The sequence below is a fragment of the Tachyglossus aculeatus genome, chromosome 14, assembly GCF_015852505.1.
Source record: "Tachyglossus aculeatus isolate mTacAcu1 chromosome 14, mTacAcu1.pri, whole genome shotgun sequence".
NCBI classification, from domain to species: Eukaryota; Metazoa; Chordata; class Mammalia; order Monotremata; family Tachyglossidae; genus Tachyglossus; species Tachyglossus aculeatus.
Genome location: NC_052079.1, coordinates 13,760,118 through 13,775,839, shown reverse-complemented (window position 1 = coordinate 13,775,839; position 15,722 = coordinate 13,760,118). Strand labels below are relative to the sequence as shown.

Genomic DNA, 15,722 nt, shown 5'->3' with positions numbered 1-15,722 from the left:
CCGCCATCATGATGGCAAAATCTCAATCTTTCATTCATTCAATCGTATTTATTGAGCACTTACTGCGTGCAGAGCACTGTACTATGCGCTTAATCTTCAGACGAGTCCATTTGAACTCGGCCTGGCAGGCCTGCTTCTTCAGCCAGCCAGTGGGAAGGAAGAACTATGGATAGGATTCAGTCTGGCCAGGGGGATACCTAAAAGACTCCAGGATGCCCCCCGTGAATCCTGTGACTGTGAGCCCACTGTTGGGTAGGGACTGTCTCTATATGTTGCCAACTTGTACTTCCCAAGCGCCTAGTACAGTGCTCTGCACACAGTAAGCGCTCAATAAATACGATTGATTGACAGGAGCTGGGACTGGAAGCCAGGAGACCCAACTCCTGAGACCCAGTTCCACTACCAAACTTGGGCAAGTCACAACCATTCTGGGATTCAGTTTCTCTTCTGTAAAATCGGTATAAGATTTGAGCACCAGCTGGATTAGGGACGGCATCCAATCTCATAACCTTATATCATCTACCCCAGCACTTAGCACATAAAAAAAGGCTTAATAAATGCTATTATTATTGTTATCTAAATTCAGGCTATTCTGCCTGGTTCAGGGAGACTGGTCACCTTACGTCTTCAAGAACTTCAGGCCTTCCGTCCCAGTTGGGTTTACAGCTATGAGCTATGAGGTAAATGAGGATTCTCATTGGGTGTTGGTAACCAATTTATTTTACTTGTACATATTTATTCTACTTATTTTATTTTGTTAATATGTTTTGTTTTGTTCTCTGTCTCCCCCTTCTAGATTGTGATCCCGCTGTTGGGTAGGGACCGTCTCTATATGTTGCCAACTTGTACTTCCCAAGCGCTTAGGACAGTGCTCTGCACACAGTAAGCGCTCAATAAATACTACTGAATGAATGAAATGACACCTTTCAGTGAATAACAGCTACAGTCTTTCAGTTACAACTGAGCCTCAATTTGATATTTTAAAAGATCACATTAACCCTAAGGGTCCTGACAACCTGAGGGTAAGGAAAGCAGAGAGTGACTCCTGGTTCTCATCCATCTCCAGTGTCAACTCTTCACCAATTTGAATTTCGTCAAGCTCCTTCCACAGAGTGTCATGATCCCCATCAGATCTCTGGTCAAAAAAACCCAAAAAACCCTATAATCTTTAAATCATGCACCTTTCCATTTATTCAGCCTTAGGCACATACATCTTTCCCCATCCCTGTTCTCCATCCTGCACACACCCCGTTTGCATTTGGCAGAGTAATTCAGCAGTACGCATTTCCCCTTCTCCTCACTGAAAACTTCCTGAAATGAAAATAGGTTTGGAAGGCTTTAGGGAGGAGTTTGAGGAGGGCGAGTGAAGGTGGGCCCTATAGGACCCAGCCCAAGGTAAATCCAGTCACCTGGATTTCATTCATTCACTCATGATGCAGCGTGGCGTAGTGGAGAGTGGGCTTGGGAGTCAGAGGTTGTGGGTTCTAATCCCGGCTCCGCCACTTGTCTGCTGTGTGGCCTCGGGCAAGCCACTTAACTTCTCTGTGCCTCAGTTACCTCATCTATAAAATGGGGATTAAGACTGTGAGTCCCACGTGGGACAACCCATTTACCCTGTATCTACCCCAGTGTTTAGAACAGTGCTTAGCACATAGTCAGTGCTTAAGAAATACCAGTATTATTATTTATTATTATTATGATCACCTCCAACCCATCAGGATGATATTTGGAGGCCAAATCCTGGCAGTGATAGGTCTGGCACTGAGAATGGGAACTGTCCAACTGGAGATATCACTGGGCATCCAATTGATTCACGGAAAATGTTATTCATTGATTGGCTGAGGCTGACAGGCAAACAATGATAGACTAAAGATTTGTTGACAGACATTGATGGGCTAAAACTAACACGCACTGCCAGACTGTGAGCTGACATTAAGAGACAGAGACTGTCACAGACCGACAGACAACGGACAACTGGGGAGACTGACTGAGAAAGGGACGGGGACAGACACTGACTCTCATAAAGTGACATTGACGGAGACTGACTGACACATGATGTATTGAAAGTGACTGGTGGGCTGACGGGGACTGACTCTGATGGACTGACGGTGGCTGACGACCTCACGGTGACTTACCCTGATGACCTGACAGTGACTGACCTTGATGGGCTGGCAGTGACTGGATGAACTGACAAGTTGCTGACCTTGATGGGCTGGCAGTGATTGATGAACTGACAAGCTACTGCTCTTGATGGGCTGACAGTGACTGGCGGGCTGACAGTGACCGACCTTGCCGGGCTGAGAGTGGCCGGCCTCGCCGGGCTGAGGGTGACCGGCCTTGATAGGATGACAGCGAGTGATGGCCTGTCAGTGATTGACCTTGATGGGCTGAGAGTGACTGACCCTGACGGGCTGACAGTGACTGATGGATGACCTGAAAATAATAATGATAATAATATTGGTATTTGTTAAGTGCTGACTATGTGCCAAGCACTGTTCTAAGCTCTTGGGGGAGGATACAAGGTAATCAAGGTTGTCCCACGTGGGGCTCACAGTTTTAATCCCCATTTACAGATGAGAGAACTGCGGCACAATGACTGACCTTGTTGGACTGACAGTGAGTGATGGCCTGTCAGTGACTGACCTTGATGGGCTGAGAGTGACCAGCCTTGATAGGCTGACAGTGACCGGCCTTGATAGGCTGACAGTGACTGACGGCGTATTGATGACCGAACTTGACGGACTGACAGTAAGTGATGGCCTGTCAGTGACTGACCTTGATGGGCTGAGAGTGACCGGCCTCGACGGGCTGAGAGTGACCAGCCTCTACAGTCTGAGAGTGACTGACGGCCTGTCAATGACTGACCTTGATGGACTGACAGTGAGTGATGGCCTGTCAGTGACAGACCCTGACGGGCTGAGAGTGACCGACCTCGACGGGCTGACAGTGACCGGCCTTGATAGGCTGACAGTGACTGATGGCCTCTCGATGACCGACCTTGATGGACTGACAGTGAGTGATGGCCTCTCGATGACCGACTTTGATGGACTGACAGTGAGTGATGGCCTGTCAGTGACTGACCTTGATGGGCTGAGAGTGACCGGCCTCGACAGTCTGAGAGTGACTGATGGCCTGTCAATGACTGACCTTGATGGGCTGACAGTGAGTGATGGCCTGTCAGTGACTGACCTTGACGGGCTGAGAGTGACTGGCCTCGACAGTCTGAGAGTGACTGACAGCCTGTCGACGACTGACCTTGACGGACTGACACTGAGTGATGGCCTGTCAGTGACTGACCTTGACGGGCTGAGAGTGATCGGCCTCGACGGGCTGACAGTGACCGACCTCGATGGGCTGAAATCAATCAATCAATCAATCAATCAATCGATCAGTCGTATTTATTGAGCGCTTACTGTGTGCAGAGCACTGTACTAAGCGCTTGGGAAGTCCAAGTTGGCAACATACAGAGACAGTCCCTACCCAACAGTGGGCTCACAGTCTAAAAGTGAGTGAGTTGAAAGAGAGTGACGGCCCGTCGGTGACCGACCTCGACATGCTGCCAACAGTGGCCGCCGTTGCCTGACCCCCGAGTTGGCCACCACGGGAGCCCTCCTGCCCCTCTCCCTTCCCCATCTTACCTCCTTCCCTTCCCCACAGCACCTGTATCTATGTATATATGTTTGTACATATTTATTACTCTATTTATTTATTGATTTATCTAACTTGTACATATCTACTCTATTTTATTTTGTGAGTATGTTTGGTTTTGTTCTCCGTCTCCCCCTTCTAGCCCGTGAGCTCGCTGTTGGGTAGGGACCGTCTCAATGTGTTGCCGACTTGGACTTCCCAAGCGCTTAGTCCAGCGCTCTGCACACAGTCAGCGCCCAATAAATACGATCGAATGAATGAGGCCTTCCCAGACTGAGCCCCCTCCTTCCCCTCCCCACAGCACCTGTATATATGTATAGATGTTTATACATATTTATTACTCTATTTTATTTGTACATATTTATTCCCTTTATTTTATTTTTTTAATATGTTTGGTTTTGTTGTCTGTCTCCCCCTTCTAGACCGTGAGCCCACTGTTGGGTAGGGACCGTCTCTAGACGTTGCCAACTTGGACTTCCCAAGCGCTTAGTCCAGTGCTCTGCACACAGTCAGCGCTCAATAAATACGATTGATTGATTGATTGACTGATTGATTGATTGATTGATTGATTCCCCAGCCCGGGGTTGGGGGGCCTGGGGCTGGTTCAGAGGAGGCCTAATGGCCGGAGGGGTGTGTGAGGGGGCAGCCAGGCTGAGGCGGGGCCTGAGGGCGGGCGGCCATGGGGGCGGGGAGCGGGGCCCCACATGGAGGAGGGGGAGAGGGGAGTGTCCATGTGACCGGCCCCGGCCAGAGGAGCCGCCGCCATCGCCTCCTCAGCCGCCGCCTCAGCCGCCATCGCCGCCGCACTATGGTAAGGCGGGCGGGCGGCCCCGGCCCCTCAGGTTCCCCGGGGCCGCCGCCATTTTAACTTCTTTTAGGCTCCTTCTCCTCAGGGCAAGGGAAGGCCCGGCCCCGCCGCCTCACCTCAGCCCCCGGGGACCCCCCGCAATGGCCCCCTCGGCCCAGCGCTTACAACGGCCTCAGCGCCCAGCAAATGCCAGCGGCATTATCAATCAATCCTATTTATTGAGCGCTTACAGTGTGCAGAGCACTGGACTAAGCGCTCGGGAAGCCCAAGTTGGCAACATAGACAGTCCCTACCCAACAGTGGGCTCACAGGCTAAAAGGGGGAGACATTATTCGTCTCCCGGCGGGAATTCCAGCCACCGCCCCGCCATCCCGGGCCTTCCTCTCCCTTCCCTTTTGGGAAGCAGTGTGGCCCAATGGAGGGAGCCCGGGCTTGGGGGCAGATGTCGTGGGTTCGAATAATAGCGCCATTCGTTAAGCGCTTACATTTGTTAAGCGCTGATTTGTACTTCCCAAGCGCTTAGTACAGTGCTCTGCACACAGTAAGCGCTCAATAAATATGATTGATTGATTACCATGTGATCTGTTCTGAGCGCCGGGGAGGTTACGAGGCGATAATAATAATAATGTTGGCATTTGTTAAGCGCTTACTATGTGCAAAGCACTGTTCTAAGCCCTGGGGGGGATACAAAGTGATCAGGTTGTCCCATGTGGGGTTCACAGTCTTAATCCCCATTTTACAGATGAGGTAACTGAGGCTCAGAGAAGTTAAGTGACTTGCCCAAGGTCACACAGCAGACATGTGGCGGAGCCGGGATTCGAACCCATGACCTCTGACTCCAAAGCTCGTGCTCTTTCCACCGAGCCAGGCGATCATCGTACCACCTTACCTCCTTCCCTTCCCCACAGCACCTGTATATATGTATATATGTCTGTACATATTTATTACTCTATTTATTTATCTAACTTGTACATATCTATTCTATTTATTTTATTTTGTTAGTATGTTTGGTTTTGTTCTCTGTCTCCCCCTTTTAGACTGTGAGCCCACTGTTGGGTAGGGACTGTCTCTATATGTTGCCGACTTGTACTTCCCAAGCGCTTAGTACAGTGCTGTGCACACAGTAAGCGCTCAATAAATACGATTGATGGTGATGATGATCAGGTTGTCCCACGTGGGGCGCACGGCCTTCATCCCCATTTTACAGATGCGGGAACTGAGGCACAGAGAAGTGAAGCGACTTGCTCAGAGTCACCCAGCTGACAGTTGGTGGAGACGGGATTTGAACCCGTGACCTCTGACTCCCATGCCCGGTCTCTTTCCACCGAGCCCTCTGCCAGTTGTCAGCTGGGTGACTTTGGGCAAGTCACTTCACTGGGCCTCAGTTCTCTCATCTGTAAAATGGGGATTAATAATGATGGCACTTGGTAGTCTCTCCCCCTTCTAGACTGGGAGCTCCTTGTTGGGTAGGGACCATCCCTATATGTTGCCAACTTGGACTTCCCAAGCGCTTAGTACAGTACTCTGCACACAGTAAGCGCTCAATAAATACAATTGAATTGAATTAAACGCTTACTATGTCCAAAGCACTGTTCTAAGCACTGAGGGGGGCGGGTACAAGGTAATCGGGTTGTCCCACGGTGGGGCTCACAGGCTTCATCCCCTTTTTACAGATGAGGAAACTGAGGCCCGGAGAAGTGAAGTGACTTACCCAAAGTCACACAGCTGACAATTGGCAGAGTCGGGATTTGAACCCATGACCTCTGACTCCAAACCCCGGGCTGTTAGACTGTGAGCCCCCCGTGGGACAACCTGATCACCTTGTAACCTCCTCAGCGCTTAGAACAATGCTTTGTACATAGTAAGCGCTTAATACATGCCATTATTATTATTATTATTATTGGGAGGCAGAGGTCTTGGGTTCTAATCCTGACCCTGCCTTTTGTCAGCTGGGTGACTTTGGGTAAGTCACTTCTCTGGGCCTCAGTCCCCTCATCTGTCAAATGGGAATGAAGACCGTGAGCCCCACGTGGGGCAACCTGATCACCTCGTATCATCCCCAGCACTTAGAACAGTGCTTTGCACATAGTAAGCGCTTAACAAATGCCATCATCATCATCGTTTGACGGCCCAGGGGGGAGCGGGGCTTTTCGCCCGGCCTTTTCTCGCAAAGTCCGGTCGGATTAGGTGAAAACCCAGCAGGGTTTTTTTTATTTTTTATTTTTTTAACAGGCCCGTCGAAGCTGACACAATACAGAAGGTATTTCTGTGGCTGCCCCAGAGCTCTGACATCAGCGGGTGCAATGAGAAGCATGCTGGAGCCGGGCAGACACTCATTGCTGCTGCTAGTGCATTTGGACTTTCCTCTTCCCTCCCCCACCTCCTTCCAGGCTTTTTTCTTTTTAAAGACAAAACAAAGGAAGGCGAAAGAACAAGAAATAGCATCCAGAGTTATATCTTGCTAAGCTACATCCCCCCATTTTTAGAAAGAAACAAGCACGTGGCATTATAATCTGTAGCTTAACTACACAGGACCTGATATTTTCAAATACAGTTCGAGCTTGATCAGATCGTAAATGAATAACTTAGCCACTCAGGAGGACACTTGGGCCCTTCTCTCCGGTCCGGACCCTAGGGAAAAGGAATTTAAAACCCTGAGTGTCTTATCTGAATTACTGCTCTTTGTTCATTTCCAGGCTTCCGGAGTATCAGTGAATGATGAAGTCATCAAGGTTTTTAATGACATGAAAGTAAGGAAATCTTCTACACCGGAGGAGATCAAAAAGAGAAAGAAAGCGGTTCTCTTCTGTTTAAGTGATGACAAAAAACAAATAATTGTAGAGGAAGCAAAGCAGATCTTGGTGGGTGACATTGGTGATACGGTAGAGGACCCCTACACATCCTTTGTGAAGTTGCTACCTCTGAATGATTGCCGATATGCTTTGTATGATGCCACATACGAGACAAAAGAGTCTAAGAAAGAAGACCTAGTATTTATATTCTGGTGTGTAAAAACAAAAGAAAAAAGACTTTTTAATGCAAGGATTGTTCAAATAGAGAATTTTGCTGTTTCTTACACAAACGGGACTGAAAATTATTCTTTCTTTTATAGGGCTCCTGAAAGCGCTCCTTTAAAAAGCAAGATGATTTATGCTAGCTCTAAAGATGCCATTAAAAAGAAATTTACAGGTATAAAATGCTAATTGCCTTGTAGAGAAGAAACGTTGGGATTTTTTGTGGTTGATGTTGTCGTTGACCGTAAGGTAACAGACATATATATCTGGCGTTGTGTCTTTTAGGTATTAAACACGAGTGGCAGGTAAACGGGCTGGACGACATTAAGGACCGTTCAACGCTCGGCGAGAAACTGGGAGGCAACGTTGTAGTTTCACTTGAAGGAAAACCCTTATAAAATGACAGTCAAGTGCCATCCAGATCGAAGGAGCTTCCGTTTCTGCGGCTCTCAGTTGGAATAGAATTAGGTTTTGCTGCCCTCCCTCCCCTTCTCCCCCAGTCCCTGATCCACCCCCAACCCAGTTTCCACCCCCCTCCCGAAACACATGAAGGAGATGTCATTTATTTAAGCAACCTACCAGTGATTGCCATTAGACTGTTTCATCCTGGTAGTTTTATGTAGAACCCAAGGAATGCCTTCACGTCATACTTTTAGCCAAAACAACGGTGTCGTGTGCATCCCTTGCAGCACATAATGGTGAATGTGATAGTCAATGTGAATAGTTTAGAAAACTGCAAAGGGTAAGCTATTTGAATGCCTTGAAAGTATTATCCACTGGTCAAATGGTAGACTTTATTCAGTATTACAGTTGCACTTGATTACAATCCCGTGAGGCTCTTGTGCATTCATATACACCTCACCTGCCTTGACAAGCCTTTTTCGTGACATGGCAGCACATATATAACACTATGCATTAAAAGCACTTTTTTGTAACAAGTTCTCCCCCCCCGCCATCGACAGGGAATGCCAATTAAGTTGCTGTAACCGTGTCATCAGATCGTAGTACCTCAGTGTTCATTACTGTTACATGAATATCTGACTAAATGAAGTAGCTGTTGATGGTGCCTGTTTGTTTTTCATTGAATGTACACACTACTGAACGGGAGTAGAAGCTCTGTGTTTACCATGTGAAGTCTTGCAACACTAAAGATATTTTGAATCATAACAATCATGGTGGCAATTTCTGTATAAAAAGAACCTTAAATGGAAAATTGTTTTTGAGATAAAAAGAAAAAAGAACACTACCACTGGCCACGTTGCAATAAAACTTGTGGCTTATTACGGGACGTGGCTTTGTTTTCCTTGGAAATGTAACTTAAAGTGTGTCTGGACGAAACGTATTTTGAAAAATGTAGCATGGAAAGTATTGTAAAGGTAAGCAATCATTATTCATCTTGGGCAAGGTAAGGTTTTTCTAGACAGTGGTCATGCTCAAAAAAGACTTCCAGTACAATATTTGTTCAGCTTCCGATAGTTGGTTAAAGAATCTTTTTTGTAGCCTGTAGCCCTTAACTTGGCAACTACAACTGTTGGGTAGCAGTAGTCTTTTAAAATTGGAAGGTCAGCTTGTTGCTTTCGAATTAAACCATAATTTTTCCTACTTGGCACACCTTAGCCTCAATAGGTTCGAACATTGCTGCATTTTTTTTTAAAAGAAGGTCACATTTCCAGGTAATCACAGTGATAGTAACCTAAATCTTCCTTTGTTTTGAAGGGGGAAAGGCTCACAAAGTGGCCATTTCCATTAAGGCTAGTAATGAAGGAATACTGAAACTCTAGAGTATGCTATTATTTTTCGCAAATAGAACTGAAAAGATTTTGATATTCTTCAGTCTTACATTAGGGACAGGATTTGGCTGAGACCCAAAGACTACTCTCCTTATAGAGAATTTGATCTGCTCAGTGTGAGCGGTTCGCCGTTAGCCAGTGCTATTTATGGCAAACACATGCTTTTGTATCTTGTCATAGTTCTCCACAAATGGCAAAACTGGACATGATTCTCCTGGTATGCAGAAGAAGCATGCCAGTAAGCAGCCGATCACAGCCCAGAACATATGTGCAGCCGTCAAAAGTGCTTTTGCCACAAGTCATGAACTGAAACATCAACTTTTTTGACTGTCACCACCCCGTGGGAGTAAAACCGTGTATACTCGAGTTGGTTGCAATTAGACTCCTAATTTTCCATCTCTAGGAATATTTCAGAAATGCAATTAATTTCCAGACGTCGTCATCCATTTTAAATTGTATGAATGACTTGGGAGCTTATGCACTGAGAGATTTTATTTCAGGCCTCCAGCTGTCCCTGTGAATTACCGTGGTCATTTTGATGGCTTTTTGGTAAGGCCAGACTACTCAGTAAAGCATGTGTGTACTGACATAACCGAACATGTGCGTTACTGATATTTGGACGGTGGAATCTTCCTTTCAGGAATTATTTTGTGTTTCCTTCTATCTTGAAATGAGGTGAGGAGCAACATTTCTCTTCCTCCCGCTTCCTCAGCTCGTCCATTATATATTAATCCTGGACCTGGCTGATTCAGAAGCTCACATTTTGCACTGTCCTGGGACTTTTTTATTCGAAACAAAACTTGGGTTTAAAAGTTAATTTATTTCCTTTGGAAAGAATATCCCTTGGTCGCATAAAGATGAAAGGATAAAATCTACTAATTCAGATGTAATTTCAGCCTGACTTTGGTGGTGACAGATTTGTTTCTTTATCTTCACCAATGATAAAATGTCGCAGTTACCTGTAAAAAGAATTTGGACCGACTTTAACAGGATATTGAGGATGATGTTTTACAGCTAGCTTGCATACATGTGTTTTTCAAATAAAACATAAAATGTAAAACAGTTCAGTATGTGTTTACTTAAGATTGGGAACACATTTAAAATATCTTAAAATTAAACTTGAAATGTTTTGAAAAATGTATTACTAGGATATGAAGTTCAGGTTACTAAAATAGTTTGGGGGAAGAAAATTTATGAGTGCTACTGAGCCATTTAGTTTTGTATTAGCCAAGGAATGGCAATACTTACACTTATTCCAATCTGGCAGTCGGCTGTTCTTTTCCCTCATTATCTAAAATACTGTAGCCTACATTGTGAGTTTAGAGTATCCAGTGGAAGTGGAGAAGAAGCCTTTTTAGAAAGCTTGTAGCCATGGCATTTGAGTAGTCTAGCCATGCAAGATGCCTTGATTAAGGCCACGGTCTTTGGGGAAAAAATGCATTTTAAAGGTCTATACCTTATTTTTTTCTTTTCTTTTAATGAAGCACGGTGTTTCATTGCCTTAGCAATATCTCAATTCTCTGGAAGAGGAATCAGGATGAAATTGGGAAGAATGAGCTTATCTTGGTCATGAGAAAAGCGATGGAGTCTGATAGAGCCATTAAAATTTTGAGGGCCATTTTGCTGATTACTCACTGATGAACTTGAAATGAACTTGGTCAGTGCAGTTAAAAGTGAGAAGGAAGCTTGAAGCTTCTTAGCTAGAATAACTTTCAGTGAGTTACTTTGAACTTTAAAAAGTGAGACTGTTCTGAGCCTTTGTGTTCATGTGCAGAACAAGTTGAAATGATTGTTTTGTACAGCTCTAATGCAAAAGTTTTTTTAAAGAGACATTGTTTCATTCCCTCAACATATTTATAATTAAAACCTCTCTGCAGTGATGACTTTCATTGGTCCTGGCAACCCATTCTTTAATTTAGTACAGGTTCTGAAGATTCCCCACGCAAAGAATTCCCTTAAAGTCTCAAGTTCAAAATGGATTCTGTCAGAGCCATAAAAGGCTTTATTGTATTTATTGAAATGTTGGCTCCAGACGGGTGGACTTGGCAGGAAGCTTTTGGCTCATCTCCACAGCCTGTTTGGTCCTAGGAGAAATGGTCTCTAATAAGGTAGCCCAGCTCCAGGTTGATAACAAGATTTCAAGTTCCTTACTAAATTGTAAAATCTTTCAGGGCAGGGAGGTCTACTTACTTTATTGTACTCTCCCAAGCCCTTTCCTTTTTCCAGTTGCATTTGTTAAATGCTTACGATGTGCCAGGCACTGTAAAATGGGGATGAAGACTGTGAGCCCCACGTGGGACAACCTGATTACCTTGTAACTACCCCAGCGCTTAGAACAGTGCTTGGCACATAGTAAGCCCTGAGCAAATACCATTATTATCATACAAGATCATCAGGATAGACATAGTCTATGTCCCACATACTAATAATAATGATGGTATTTGTTAAGCGCTTACTATGTGCAAAGCACTCCCAGTCTTAGTCCCCATTTTACAGATGAGGTAACTGAGGCACAAAGAAGTTAAGTGACTTGCCATAGGGCACACAACAGACAAGTGGTAGAGCTGGGATTAGAACGAGATCTTCTGACCCCGAGGCCTGGGCTCTTTCCATTAGGCAACGCTGCTTCTCCAGAGCACTTAGTACAGTGCTCTGTTCACAGTAAGTGCTCAATAAATGCCATAGATTGATTTAAAGTTTTGAGAAATAAAGAAGAGTCAGGATCAGGGCCTTCGTGTTCTATATTGCAAATAGTCTTGTGAAAGTTTCTCTCCACAGTCAAAGCCTTATTAAAAACACAAAAGCTCCAAGAGAACTTCCCTAACTGAGCTCGTTGTGAACAGGGAAGGAGTCTGTTTATTGTTATATTGTACTCTCCCAAGTGCTTTGCACACAGTAAATGCTCAATAAATATGATTGAATAAGCTATCATTTCCTCTTCTCCCTCTCCCTTAAGCGTCCTTGCACTTGCAATTATACCCTTCATTCACCCTATCCTCAACTCCACAGCACTCACGTACATATCTGTAATTCATTTATTTATATTAATGTCTGTCTCCCTTTAGACTGTAAGCTCCTTGTAGGCAAGGAACGTGTCTACCAACTCTGTTATACATGCTCACCTAAGGGCTTAGTACAATACCCTGCTCACGGTAAGAACTCAGATACGATTGATGGATTGAAAGATTTATAATCTTATTACCAAGGAGTCTTTAGCTTCTTGCCCTTTGGATTATCTCCAAATCCCCCCCACCCTGCAGCCATTGATACTTCACCGTTACGAAAACAATAGATGTGTTCTTCTTCCACTTTTCCTATTGGTTATCTCACCGCTTCCTAATGCTCTTTCCTCTTCCAGTGGCAAAACCTGGCCTTGAAGACACTAATCAATAGTATTGAGCGCTTACTGTGTGCAGAGCACTGTACTAAGCACTTGGGAGAGTACAATATAACAGTTGTAGACACAGTCCCTTCTCCCAATGAGCTTACAGGCTAGAGGGACACACTTACAACCTCTTCGGGACATGTACCGTAGTGAGAAGGCATCTTTTTTATTGTAGCATCTAGCTTTTATTTTACCTGTGTAAACCTGGGTAAATGGCTGCATTCTTTCCACTTGCAGATTTTTTGAGCGCTGCATTTTCTCCGTAGCTCACACAGGAAGATTCATTGTAAATAATCACGAACGCTGTAACGGCGCTGTAAAATGTTTTAGTATACATTCCTGGCAAAATGATAATCTTGGGTGTTTTTATCATTGTCAGTGGTATTTATTGAGCACTTACTATGTGCAGAACACTGTACTAAGTGCTTGGGGAGTACAATGCAATAAATGTCATCAGTACAAAGTGTTGTTGGTCAAAGAGAAGCAGTGTGGTCAGTGGAGTCAGAAGGACCTGGGTTCTAATCCCAGCTCTGCCATTTGTCTGCTGTGTGACCTTGGGCAGGTCACTTCATTTCTCTGTGCCTCAGTTACCTCATTTGTAAAATGGGGATTATTCTGTGAGCCCCATATGGGACTTGAACTGTGTCCAGCCTGATTATTTTTATCTACCCCAGTTCTTAGTACAGTGCCTGGCACAGAGTAAGCACTAAACAAATACCATAAAAAGTCCCTTTAAGATTACCTGTGGCAGAAGCTTTTGGGAATCCTGGATGACAACCCCAAACAGTTACACTTTTTGCAATTTTTAAACCTATTTCTTTCAGAGTGACCGTATTATTATCTTCCTAAATTAGGCAGATAAATGCAGCTGTTCAAGCTTACACAGGGTAAAGATGCTAGACATCAGGGAACAGAGGCTTTTTAAAGCCCTGTCTTTTCAATCAATTGTATTTATTGAGTACTTACTGTCTGCAGAGCACTATACTAAGTGCTTGGGGGAGTACAAGATAATAGGTTTGGTAGACATGTTCTCTGACCATGAGGAGTTTACAAACTGGGGCAGGAGACAGATATTAAAATAAATTTTGGATATGTACATAAGTGCTGTGGAGCTGAGGATGGTGTGAATAAAGAGGTACAAATCCAAATACAAGGGCAAACCAGAAGGGAGAGGGAATAAGGGAAAGGAGGGCTTAGTCAGGGAGGGCTTCTTTAAAAAGATGGTATTTTAATGAGGAAAGAGTGATCGATTGTCACGTATGAAGGGGGAGTGAGTTCCAGAGCAGAGGCAGGATTCATTCATTCATTCAATTGTATTTATTGAGCGCTTACTGTGTGCAGAGCACTGTACTAAGCACTTGGGAAGTACAAGTCGGCAACATTTAGAGACGGTCCCTACCCAACAACGGGTTCACAGTCCAGAAGGGGATGTGGGCGAGGGGTTGGTGGTGAGTAGGTTGGCATTGGAAGATTGAAGTGAGCATGCTGGAAGGATGGGAGGAACTAAATGAGGGGCAAGGTGATGGAGCGCTTTAAAGATGATGGTAAAGAGTTTCTGTATGATGTGAAGGTAGATGGGCAATCACTGGAGGTTCTTGAGTGGGGAAACACAGCCTGAATGGTTTTTTTTTTAGAAAAATGATCTGGGCATCAGAGTGAAGTATAGATTGGAGTGGGGAGAGACAGGAGGCAGGGAGGTCAGCAAGTAAACTGATGCAGTAGCTAAGGTAGGATAGGGTAAGTGTTTAGATCAACATGGTAGTTTGGATAGAGAGGTAAGAGTGGTTTTAGCGATGGTTGTGAAGGTAGAACCAACAGGATTTGGTGACAGGTTGAGTATGTGGGTTGAGTGAGGTGAGGATAATGCCAAATGCTGTTCTTCCAATTTCGCAGAAAATGAAGCCCGAGGTGTGTTCAAGTTGAAACAAAATTTTACCTGCCTCCTAATGATTCCGTGTTGGCTATTGAAAATATTGCTAATTGATACCTGCAAATTCTCCTCAAAGAATGCTACAGTGGAGCCTAATATCTTAGCCAGGGCTACTTGCAGGAGGGTATTCCCGCCAGAAACTTCTCAAGGACAACCTTGATTTCCCGGTCTCCTCACAGAGAAGCAGCTTCAGCTCCGAGTTTGGAATTCACTTTCCCTTCCCATTCCCTCCCCCTTACCATCCACATACTGAAGGGCCTGGTCTGGGTGAAAGGAACTTGCCTGTTGGCTTTTGAAGCAGGTGGGTGTTAGGATAACACACTGGAGACAAGAGCGTCCTGGAGTCGGGTCAGGTTGGGCCCACGATCTGACCCCTCTCCCAAGGAATATTCCCCGGAGAGTGGTGGTAAATTGGGGTTTCTATTAAGCTTTTCCTGGGGAACACATCATGGGTCCAGCATGAATAATAATGATCATATTATGGTATTTGTTAATCTCTTATTATTTGCCAAGCACTGTACTAAATGCAGGGGTATATAGAAGATAAGTCCCACATGAAACTCACAACCTCAGTAGGAGGGAGAACAGGTACTGAATCCCCATTCTGCAGATGAGGGAACTGAGATACAGATAAATTAAGTGATTTGCCCAAGGTCACAGAGCAGGTAAGGGGCAGAGCCAGGAATAGAGCCCAGGTCCTCTGACTCCCAGGACCAAGGGACTGTCTCTATGTGTTACTAACTTGTACTTCCCAAGCGCTTAGTACAGTGCTCTGCACACAGTAAGCGCTCAATAAATACGATTGATTGATTGATTCCCCTAGGCCACACTAATTCTCATGGAATCGTGGAGCCAGCTCTCCACTCTCCCAGGCCCCCAGTCTCAGTAAAGAACAAGGATCAGAATCAGGTGGGAAGTGTGGGGTGATGAAAGCACAGGAAGGGCAATTTCATCAGTGCCTAGAGGTAAAATGGTAGAAAGCAGAAGCTGCAGGGCTGAGACAGTGCAACAACAGGAAGCTGAGGTTTGCACTTCAATCCATGGTCCCAGGAAGGACTATGATACAAATCTTAGTCCTCTAATTCCACTTGAAATCTCCTAAACCATGCCTCTGCTGTACTAGCAAGGCGTCAGGAAAATTAGTTTG

The 15,722-nt window shown here is 45.1% G+C and overlaps 1 protein-coding gene across 1 annotated transcript; it reads left to right on the top strand.

Moving 5' to 3' along the window:
- The first annotated feature begins 4,423 nt into the window (after positions 1-4,423).
- Positions 4,424-10,322, top strand: CFL2 (cofilin 2). Its single transcript, XM_038756597.1, has 4 exons — positions 4,424-4,459; positions 7,153-7,460; positions 7,569-7,645; positions 7,756-10,322. Exons 1-4 carry the CDS (start codon positions 4,457-4,459, stop codon positions 7,866-7,868), a joined length of 501 nt encoding a protein of 166 aa, XP_038612525.1. The 5' UTR covers positions 4,424-4,456; the 3' UTR covers positions 7,869-10,322.
- Positions 10,323-15,722: the final 5,400 nt, after the last annotated feature.

Excerpts from the sequence above, each read along its gene's own strand:
- CFL2 (XM_038756597.1), top strand. Across the intron at positions 7,461-7,568 it reads GACCTAGTATTTATATTCTG|GGCTCCTGAAAGCGCTCCTT; the intron begins GTGTGTAAAAAC and ends TTTCTTTTATAG. Across the intron at positions 7,646-7,755 it reads CATTAAAAAGAAATTTACAG|GTATTAAACACGAGTGGCAG; the intron begins GTATAAAATGCT and ends TGTGTCTTTTAG.